The sequence below is a fragment of the Octodon degus genome, unplaced genomic scaffold (genome assembly GCF_000260255.1).
Source record: "Octodon degus isolate 3935 unplaced genomic scaffold, OctDeg1.0 scaffold00306, whole genome shotgun sequence".
Taxonomy (NCBI): domain Eukaryota; kingdom Metazoa; phylum Chordata; class Mammalia; order Rodentia; family Octodontidae; genus Octodon; species Octodon degus.
Window position 1 is genome coordinate 847,709 of NW_004524882.1, and position 11,676 is coordinate 859,384.

General features: G+C 37.9%; 1 protein-coding gene across 1 annotated transcript in view; it reads left to right on the top strand.

Annotated features, from left to right (window-relative positions):
- Positions 1-4,451: 4,451 nt before the first annotated feature.
- Tyr (tyrosinase) overlaps positions 4,452-11,676 on the top strand; it is a 115,319-nt gene continuing 108,094 nt past the window's right edge. The window contains exon 1 of the mRNA XM_004647440.2: positions 4,452-5,270. Within this exon, the coding sequence (XP_004647497.1) occupies positions 4,452-5,270 (819 nt within the window). The remainder of the gene's footprint in view (positions 5,271-11,676) is intronic.

Sequence of the window (11,676 nt, forward strand, 5' to 3'; positions counted from 1 at the left end):
TAATCTAGAAGCATAAGATATATATCATTAACCCATGACAGAACACTGCTGACAGCAGAATGACAAAGGTGAACTAGGGCTACCAGGAGAGAATAAAGGAAAGTTCTGCAGTGGAGACCTGTGGAGTGGCAAACAATGTCCTGCAGCTTCCACCTGAACTGAATACCACAGCATGAAGGGAAATTCTGCTAGTGAACCAGAAGGAAAGCAAGCTGCCTAAAGGATAAGGTATGGCTATTCTCTGGGTCCTACAGAAGCATGCTCTCTCTGTGTAATTGTAAAAATTCAATATCTTAAGGAAGAAGAATTTTACTGGAGGAAGATAGCAAGTCAGGGTATTGAGTAGAGAAAGATAAGAGAAGTAACACGATTTCTAATTATGTCTAATACAGTTATAGTCTAGCTCTTTACACCAAAAAGGTTCTCACAGCAACACTATCTCTATACAGGTCAGTTCCACTAGCAGCCAATTTGAGGGCTCCACAGACAGTAAATACATAGAGTACAGCAGCGAGAGTCAGACCATGTATTTGGTGTATAGCATATATCATACTTAAAGTCTAAAACTCTCCATGTAGCAGCTCTGAGTACACTAAGTACGCTAAATAAAATAATTAAAAGGTATTCTGAACGTATACTCTTTCTATTTCACATAGTTTTCTTCCCATGAAGTATAAAAACTAATAATTGTCAATCCTTAAATGTACATTCAGAAATTTTGGCTTAAGAACAGCAAAATAAGAATCAATGATTTGCACCTCTCAAATATCTATCATAAGGTCTTAGGAATTTTGGACACTTAATATTTACAAGGTGAATGAATCTGAATTTCAACAATACAAATTTCATGATGTTATATATTCTCTCCAGTTCTGCACACACACACACACACACACACACACACACACACACACACACGTACGTAAAATCATAATAATCACTGGCATATACATCATCACCAATGTAAACTATACTTTGGAGTAACCAAACAGTTGATGACAAAAATTGTTTGCAAATGAAGCATAGTTAATAAAGGAAGCAGAATTAGAGAAAGGCATTATTTTAATAATCTTTAACAAAACAAGATATATAGGAGAATAGAATTTGTAAATAATAAAACCATACCAAACTTTGTGAAAGAATTATGCTAAGATAGTCTGACAGCATCTTAAATCACTGATCAATTTCAAAAACAAAAAAAACGGGAACACCTGATAAGACAATCACCAGGCGTCTTAGAATAAGCAATACACAACCACAAGTCACAATTATTAATTAGTGACCCACTTCTTAAAAACTACCAAAATCTAAATATTAATTCTACAATGGTTGATACATTATTTATGCTCTATTTACACTTACAGTTTTAACGGTTGACTCATTGTGTCAGGTTGACAAGTTTAGAATTTTAACTAAGTGACTGAGCAAGGAACCAGGGTCTTCACTTCATAAACATCCTCAGCCTGTGCAAGAGGGGTCCAGATGACATGAGTGCTATAGGAGCCCTAGGGCAGGTAGCCTGCTTACAGGATAAGGAGGAGAAAAGGCTTTCTCTCCCCCTCCCCCTTTTGCTCTTGCTGCTTTGGCTGTCTTCTGCTTCCTGGAACTGCTGGCCCTCACCACAACATCTTGCCTAGGAGCCAGCTGATTACAGAATAAAACCTCCATAAGCTGTTAGCTAAATTTAAACTTTTTCCCTTAATTTTGTGTAACAGGTATTTCAGCAAGGAGAAAAGAGTAACTAGGACAAATTCAAAAAACCCACATCCTGTATTGACCATAGCACCCATCGCTCAGCATATGCTTGATAGTCGATGCTCACTATCTGATGCACAGTATATACTGGATTTCTAGTCCTATTTAATAGACTATGGTATTAATTCCATGCTACATTATATAATGATGGCTCAGGGAAAGCTAGGACACATGCAAACCCTCCTACCTGGAGATACCTAGAGATTCCACACCTAGGGTCCAGTCTAAGTGTGTCTCAGGACCCAGTACTGGCTGTAAGACGGTACATACGGAGTCAGGACAGATAGTGGCCTACACTGCGGAGGAATAAAGAAAGCTACCAATTTAAACAATCAAACTCTGTGCATAAAATTAATAGGGCAAAGAACATTTGTCATTCCTTTAACTAGGCTCTGAAGATTATGGAAATTGAATTGCAAAAGAAGACACAATTCCTAAGCAGCCATGATGGAGACTCCTTAAGTTGTTTCGCTGTGAATTTTGATGAGGACAAAGTAAAAGGCAAAATTCTTAATTAAACTGAACATGAGAAGTTGAATTCTGTCTGCAACTAGATGGAAAAGAATTACAAACAGCCACATGTGGTTACAAGTAATACAGAACCACGACTCCCGAGAGACAGCAAGCCCTGTCTTAATCTCTTTTCTTGGCTCTGAAAGAAGCAGAGACATAAAGGGGTAAACCTCCTGGAGGAGGTCATGTGACAGTTTCCTGATCCCTGCCAGAGGCAGCATTTCCATGGAAACTTCCCTTCCCTTCCTGCGCACCCACACACTGCAGAACGCAAGCGAAGGCTGCCTGGAGTCTCCAGAGAGTGCTATGGAGGAGTTCCACATTTTTCTGTAATGAGAAAATTTCCAGTGAGAAGAAAGTAAACAGGCTCACATTCCAGAATCCTGAGGAGAGCCTCGGCTTTCCTTCAGAACCGTCTGCCCGGGGCTGAAAATCGATGTTTTCTGAAACTTTTACTTGCTTTCATGTGTTCCTTAAGTAGAGAGGGCCGCTTAGCGTTATGTGTGAGGCAGGATAAACAAGGAAACCTCCACAGCACGACTGCACTTTCACTTCTCTTATTTTGTCATTCTCTAGGTCACAGATTCACCTGAACTCAAGTCATTTAGTAAGTCTTCGAATTTCTCTGTGACTGGGTCTCAGATTTAATTGCCTATAATATCAGAACTATCTAATCTCATTATCCAACCATCTAATTTAATTATCCAACTCGGCAGATGAAACGCAGTTCCCAGCCCTGCATTCCCCCTGAGGGTGGCCTCTGTTCTGCTCCGTCTTGCCCACGTCCACCTGCCCTTTGAAGCTGCTCCTCAGGAATGCTTCCTTCAGAGCTGCCACATGCTAGTGGCTAAAGCTGTTGTGCAACCTTTCCCAGTAGCCTCCATTCAAAAAAATATTTTTCTGCTAAAAGTTTGATGTGCATTTATGCTATTGCTTTACCTTGGTCTTAACCATCCAGCAAAAAAGTACAAGAAGTAAAGCCATGGTGTTATGCTGAGCTGTAGGGGACTCAGGTCAACAATTTCTGACACTGCCAGTCAAGCGGAAGACCCAATGCTATTATGGGCTACTGGACTCCTTTAGAATATTTTGCTGAGTTAACACACCTATAATATTCAAATAACGGAACTAAACAAAAAAGGGGATACAGATGAATGTCCATGTTGTATCTGTTTATTCAAAGTGGTTAGGATAGATATATAGTTACATTCTCTTAATGAATAGAGGGATTTGCTCTAATAGTGTTTGTAAATAGGATATCAAGTCCGCATCTTGTACAGCAATTAACCACTAGGAAGAATGTATGCAGTGAGTTAATTATTGAAACTGTCCTATCAGTTTGGTTTGAAACTGTCTCGTTGCTATTTGTTTCTCAATAAAATTATGGAAAAAAAAAAAGAAAGAGGAATAGGTTTTTTGCCATATATTTGAATTTTTTTGCCTGCTACATATAGTGAAATAACTGCTGGAAAAACTGAGATCAGCAAAAGAAATGTTTGCTTTTTATTTGTTCACCCACTAAGAATTCCTTTGCAAGTATAACATTGTAAAAATACTGAGTAAATTCCTAATTCCAATGTTTCTGGGTGAAATGATATAATCGCAGCTTGGCTGAGGAGAGAATGAAAGAGAGAGAGAGAGAGAGAGAGAGAGAGAGAGAGAGAGAGGCAGACAGACACAGACGCAGACGCAGACACAGACAGAGAGAGACAGAGACAGAGAGGGAGATGGAGATGGAGAGAAAGCTTTATGAAACTGTCAGTAGATAAGTTTTTACAATGAAGCAGAAGACAAAGCTGCGAAAGTGATCTATCTTAATTTCCAAATCTAAATGAACATTGATTTCATAATTAACGAACTGGGTTCACTTAGATCAAGCGTTGTTACTGTTAACATTAGTACTGTAGTAACTGGGGGAACGAAGCCGTGAACGTTCCATAGCATTCCTAACTTCGGCTCAGACCGACCCCGCCGCGGGGTGTGTGCCAGTGCCAGAGAAGTTAGTCATGTGCCTTCCACAAGATGAAAGCTTAAGATAAAGACAGAATATCTGACGTTAGGGTGGAGTGGTGTTACAGAGGTCTTAGCCAAGACATGTGATAGTCACTGTAGGGGCTGCGGAATAAAAAGTCAGTGGCTCTGACTGAATAGCTCAAGCGGGGCCTGGAAGCACTAGGGGAAAGATGCTCCTGGCCATCCTGTTCTCCCTCCTGGGGAGTTTCCAGCTCTCTGCTGGCCATTTCCCTCGAGCATGTGCTTCTTTCCAGAACCTGCTGGAGAAAGAATGCTGCCCGCCATGGAAAGGGGATGGCAGTCCCTGCGGCCAGCTCTCGGGCAGAGGCTCCTGCCAGGACATCCTGCTGTCCGACGCACCATCTGGGCCCCAATTCCCCTTCACAGGGGTGGATGACAGGGAGGCCTGGCCCTCTGTCTTCTATAACAGGACCTGCCAGTGCTCAGGGAACTTCATGGGATTCAGCTGTGGAAGATGCAAGTTTGGATACTGGGGACCAAACTGCTCACAGAAACGAGTCTTGGTGAGAAGGAACATCTTTGATTTGAGCGTCTCAGAGAAAGATAAATTCCTCGCGTACCTCACATTAGCAAAGCACACCATCAGTGCGGACTACGTCATCCCCACAGGCACTTACGACCAGATGAAGAATGGGTCAACCGCCATGTTCAATGACATCAACATTTATGACCTCTTTGTCTGGATGCATTATTATGTGTCAAGAGATACGCTGCTTGGGGGATCTGAAATCTGGAGAGACATTGATTTTGCCCATGAAGCACCAGGTTTCCTGCCTTGGCACAGACTTTTCTTGCTACTGTGGGAAGAAGAAATTAGGGAGATTACAGGGGATGGGAACTTCACGGTTCCATACTGGGACTGGCGGGATGCGGAACGTTGCGACATTTGCACAGATGAATACATGGGGGGGCGCCACCCTACAAACCCTGACCTGCTCAGCCCGGCATCCTTCTTCTCCTCTTGGCAGGTAAGATGTGCCGGATGTAGAGTCCATGCGAGAGATGACAGCAGCTCTTCAGGTAGCTCTCATGAAGCTCCTCGGGCATCGCTCTCCCGTTTGGAAAAGATTTCCTACTGAGAGCCCCTAAGGCGCCCCAGCTGTCCTTCACAGAGCACCATGTAGTTACAGTTAAGTAGATGACTGTGGGACAGTTTGCCCAACATTGACTTCCTCTCCTATATTTCTAAATTCCCAAAAGACCAGAGTATTTAATTCACCCTTGTATTTGTAGCCCCTAGGGTGGTACCTGACACAAGGCAAAGGTACAGAAAGTATTTGTGAATGAACCAATGAATGCCTATTTAGATAGGCAAATAAATTATCTAGGGTGATATTTCTGAATAAAAAAAGTTATTATTCACAATAAAATTCATAAAAAATTGTATGTAAAAATAAAAAGTAAAAATCACCTATCCCAAACACAATGACTAGAATTTTTATGGATGTTTCCTGGGAAAGCATAATTTATTCAGTGTCTATAGTAATTATTATGGCAAGAAAACTTGATGAAAATTTGCATTTTAAATAATAAATAAATAAAAAATTTTAATTCACCAAAAACTACTGCTGTATTTCATGATTACATGGGTACCTACTCTTAATTGTATAAATATTGAATAATAGGAATTGTCTTCTCCTATTTCTAATAATAGGAATTATCTTCTACCAGCATGTTTAATACTGGTAGATTTTGTAGGGTTTGTTTGTTATTTTTTAAATGTTAAAGAGTAACCACTTTGGTTTTTATCTTCTCATGCCTTTCTTCCACTGATAATAAGTTTATTAACTTTGCAACAATTCTTTTTCAAAAACATCTGTAAGGATTCGGAAGCTCTAATTATCAATAATGAAAACTGCTAATATTCAAAAAGACTGGTAAATATGTGTATGAAGGCTGGTGACAAGAATTTCTGTGTTTTTTGTCTTCATTGATTTTGCACTAGTCTAGTATCAACCTTTCTCCATTTCAAACATATAAAGTTATGAAGTAATTTGTTTCATAATCACACAAATAATAAACCACTGAGACAATATTTGCCACAGCCCCCTTTATGAGCATTTTATCATTGCTGAGGTTTTGACTGCCATGAGGAGTTGGCTCAAAAGAACTGGCTCTTCCTTGGATTCTTTCTTTAGGATGTAGACCAAATGAACTTGGCTCTTAAATTTTTGGAAAGTTGAAATGCATCACAAAGAATTACTATTTCCACACTAAGTCTCTATTTCTTTTTCTCTTTTTCAAGTGATTTTTTAAGTTAATTTTATTGAGAAAGAAATAGCGATGAGATAGTTTTAAACAGATTAGTAGGACAGTTACAATAATTAATATATTGAATGTTGTTGTCTTCGTAGTAGTTATCCATAGTACAAGATGTAGACATAATATCTTGTCTAAACACTATTAGGACAAATCTTTCCTCTCACTGATCTAAGAGAAAGTAGCTATATATCTATCCTAAATATTTTTATTAATTTTATTGAGAAACAAATAACAATGAGACAGTTGTTTTAAAACCAATTAATAGGACAGTTTCAATAATTAATACATTGTGTATTGTTGTCTTCCTAGTTTTATTCATAGTACAAGATGCAGACATGATATCCTGTCCAAACATTATTAGTACAAATCTTTCTTCTCATTGAATTAAAAGAAAGTAGCTCTATATCTATTCTAACTATTTTGTATATACAGATACAAAATGGTCCTTCATTTGTATCCCCTTTTTTGTTTAGTTTTGTCAGAGGTGGGTATTGCCATTTAAATATTGTAGGTGTGTGAATTAACCAAAATAATCCAATATAGTCCTGTAGTCCATAATAGTAGTAGGTTATCTGAAGGACTGACCATGTCAGAAGTTGTTGACTTGAGCCTTTTTGTTTTTCTCATTTTTAAGTATTATTAGTATATTATTTGGCGTACATAAAGAATTAGTACATGAGCACAAAACACCTATTTCTATTTTTTTATCTGAATAAGATGCAAAAATTTTCCAAAGAAATACATGTTGTATTATGTATCATTTAACATCACTACAAGTAGAAGAAATATTTTCTGCCTGTCTTTTGAAAGTTCCAAATTCTGCATTTCTGAGTAGCAATCAATACTTTATGGAATTACATCCAGTATTTGAGTAGGACGTGAATAATCTTGGTTATGCTCATCTCACACTTTGCAGTTTTGAAAAATCGCCTCTCACACTCATACTCTTTCCTAAGAAAGCCCAGGGATAATTGAAAAATGGCCACTGATTTCAGTGTGATCAGCATCAGCTATTTGCCAAGACTAATGTGTATACGTTACAGGAAAAACTAGAAAAGGTACTTGAAAGAAGCCATTCCAATAAGTCTTCAGACTTTCTACCTTAACCTATAAAGTACAAATTTTTCATCTCATTCTCACATCCTCTATCTTAACTTAAAATATCATCGAGCTTGGAAATGAGATTTTCAATTAGTTACAAAGCTTTAGCTATGTAGCATCACTGAGTACCATCACTATGTTGCCCCCAAAAACTGAAGGATTATCTCAATTATAAAAAACAAATAAATGAATATCACATACACATTGAAGCTGAGTGCAGAGATAAGGATTGATATTTTATTACATAAGGTACATGTTACCAAAGAATACTATATTTGGGTTTTGTTCCTAATTACATATTTATTGTTCAGCTATTTTTCTCCTCTTTGTGATCACTGTAAATTTTATTACTTTCTAAAGAAAACTTTTTGGGTCCATTGGGGAAGCACCAGACTGAAGTTGTTACAATAGTAACTTCAACTTGATCCTGTGACAAAAGCGCTGTGTATGAATAAGTTTCACAGATAATATAAGGAAGCAAGGTAGAGGAAGTCCTTTGGGAAAGAAACAAACAAATGATAGCGTAAATTAGAGGTGCTACATCAGGAGCGTGTGCTGTCTACCTGCTCTGCCTGCTAACGGGAATGACCAGTGGCGGACGCAGCAGGAAAACCCAGCTCTGTCGGCTCTTTCTTCTGAGTCTCTTCTCTAGTTAGAGCTCTTCTGAAATCAAAATTGGTTGTGCACATCGATTTTTTATCAGTGCCTCTCAGTACCAAAGTCAGGAAGTTTACCAAACGTATTAAAACGCAACTGCATGCGCCTCACTGGTCCCGCTTCGGGCAGTCTGCTATGAAGTTGGGTGTCTGTACCTTTACAACCTCCTCTCCTGTTAGCGGAGTGCAGAGCCGGCAGTGGGTGTCCCTGATGTAATTCATATGGAAATTGTTTAGGTATCTTTTTAGTCTCCCTTTATAAGAACCCAGTTTAGGTAATAGACGCGCCATTAGTTTGAAAGCTTTTGCCTAAATTGAACGTTGAAATTAAGAATTGGATCATTTTGTGCGAGATGAGAACAAACTGCTTCTTGGCTAAATTAGTTCATTAATACCTTCCTAATTAGCCAGACCGACGACTGCTTCCATCCAAAGCATCCGTCGTGCTCGCCTGTCCGTATTTATCCGTGAAACTCACAAATGGAGCGTTCCGAGATTTGATTCACTGACTAGCCTGAGCCGGGAACCTCGCTGATTGCAGTGCTTACATTTTATTTTTTTAAAAACTAAAAAGGCTAACATAGCATGGTGACTTTTCTAAGGTCGCAGAGTTGAGGATGAAACCCCACTCGTTCTGACTTTCACTGTTTACATCAATCACGATATGCTGCTTAGACTCAAAAAGAATTAAATAAATTGTAAATCCATGGAAGAATAATTTGACATGAAGCCAGTCTAACCCCCTTAAAATTCTTGTTTTCTGCACAACGTGAGACCAAATACATGTTATAATGAAAATATTCCATTAGACTTTTAAAGATCCACCTCTATCACTCAGAATTCTCTTCTTCCCTTGCGCCTCTGTTGGGCTTTGTAAAGATTTACATGGGGCTAGCTGTAACTCTTTGTATGTGTAATGATTTTCAAGTCTGTCTCTCTAGCAGACTGTCAGAAGCTCCATGGTAGAGACCATTTGTAAATATTTCGTAAACAGTTCAGGACAATGACACATACATGGATTGGGCTCTATTAATGCATTTGAAGTAGACAAAATCAGAGAAACATTCACTCCAATGCTAAAATAAATTAAAAAATTAAAATCTGCATGGATGACTCTTAGGATCATAGGTCATATTTTAAAATACTGGAACCTTAATGCCAAAAATAAGCAATGTCAATAAACATGCACTTCTCAAAGTCTGAGACAAGAAGTTCCATGTGGCTCTCTCTATACATGCTTTGAAAGAGAGAACAGTAAAGATCACACCACATTTGAGAGCTATTTAAATGAGATTGATGATATTTACCTGGCGAGATTTCTCTAAAATAAAATAGCACTCTAAAAAATCAAGAAATTTATGATCATTTTCTTAGAAAGCTTATATTCATGATTTGTGTTTTTTTCTTCCAACTGTTTAATCACTTGTACAATGTCAGAAGTTTTTAAAATGGAAACATGCCTGACATTAAGAAAGACCATAATTTTGGGAGGAAGGGACTTGCTTAATAACATATAAGTAAAAAAATATTTATAGACTTCATATAAGTAGACCTACTGTTATGCAATCGTAGATACGCTGGCTAAAAAAAGCAGAAATTAAGGTGTATCAGGGAAGCCTGTCATGACAAATCGTAATGAAGAGAAGAAAATATTTCCTGGCTGACAGACATGAGTGACAGTGGCCTGAGAGCTCCCTCCTCAGGTGAAAGGCACATCACGTGGCAGTGCACAGTGGGAAGAAGAAAGTCACATTTCAGCAGAGAGTCATGGGTTTTAGGTAACCATGGCAACAGTTCAGTGAACTAGCAGCTCTTCTTTTTTCTTTATGAAAAAAAATTGTGGAATGTCATGTGCTTTACATTTCTTCAGATGAATCTCTAATTCCATAATACAATCATTTCTCCTAAAATCATCTAATAAATAATGGTTTACTACTGTATAGTAAAATTTATAAATACAATTTAAGAAGCACTATCTAACTAGTTTTTTTGATTAATAAACTGGCTTTTTTTATTATTCTTTTGACTTGAAACATTTGATCCCCCAAGCATATGTTGTAATCACATGTATTAAAATACTGCAAGAGCAAAATTAAAATTGGAACACCTGGACTCAAATTCAAAATTTGCCATTTACTCAATAATATTCAACATGTTATTTAAAAATTTTGAACTTCACAGATTTTTGCAAGATAATCAACTGAGTTGCAGTGATTGATTCTACTTGTTTTCTATGTTAATGAGAGACTAAATGGAATGGAAAATAATATAATGTGAAAAAGTGTAAATTATTTTGAGTTTCCACCTCCACATGAAGTTGGGTTGTATTTTATAAGTTATCTAGTCACAAGGCCTTAATTATTCTGAGTCCTTAAACTTTATTTTTATTAAAATGTGTTTTTCATGCATACAGATCATATTCACCATAGGGAGTTTGTATGTAACACAGCTTAGTTCTTTTTCCTCATGTCCCTTCCCTTTCAAGCCCTACTCCTCTCCCAGTTTACAAAAGCTTTGTTTTGATTTTTCTCTTTTGAGATATTTTTATCCCTAAAATCAGAATATTGTAGTTTAATTGCTGTAAGGTGATTTAATACAATCTCTTCATGTAACATGTCTCATTTAGTATATGACACATTGTTGGAGTGTCGTATGTGGAAAGTAATATTATAGTATATTATGAAATAATATGACAAAGTTATTAATTATAATACTGAATTTCAGGGGAAGTTTATTTTTTTGTTTGTTTGTTTTTGGTGCTGAGGACCAAACCCAGGGCTCTCAGCATGTTGATAAGCATTCTACGGCTGAGCCAAATCCCACCCCAATCTGAAATTCACACACCATTATAGATGTATAATTAAAAATGATTTGATCCCCGATTAATGTTCATGTTCAAAATCATTGTAAAGTTATTATTATAAAACACTGTAGACTTGGCCTTCAGCTGTGTGTTTTACATGTTAGATTGTCTTATCCTTGATAAAAGTTTACTATGATTCCCACTTGTAGATGAAAATATTCACAGAGTTTAAGTAAATTGCCTGGGGCCACATAGCCAATAGAATTGGAAACTGTAACTTTCCAACTACAGTCTCTATGATGAGTGTCACTAGGTTACTGATTTCTAGTCTTCTGTATGAAATATAGACAAGGGATGGCCAGACGGCTGAGCTGACTAAGTGCCTACTTTGGCAAGCGCAGGGACCAGGGTTCCATCCCTAGTCCTGCGTGCTGCTCTGGCCCCGCCCCAGGGGCACTCTGAGCCAGGCAACCCAGTCCAGGCGTAGTGTTGCAGGCCTGTAATCCCAGCACTGAAAACAGAAGGGTCACTATGAGTCCGAAATGTGGACCA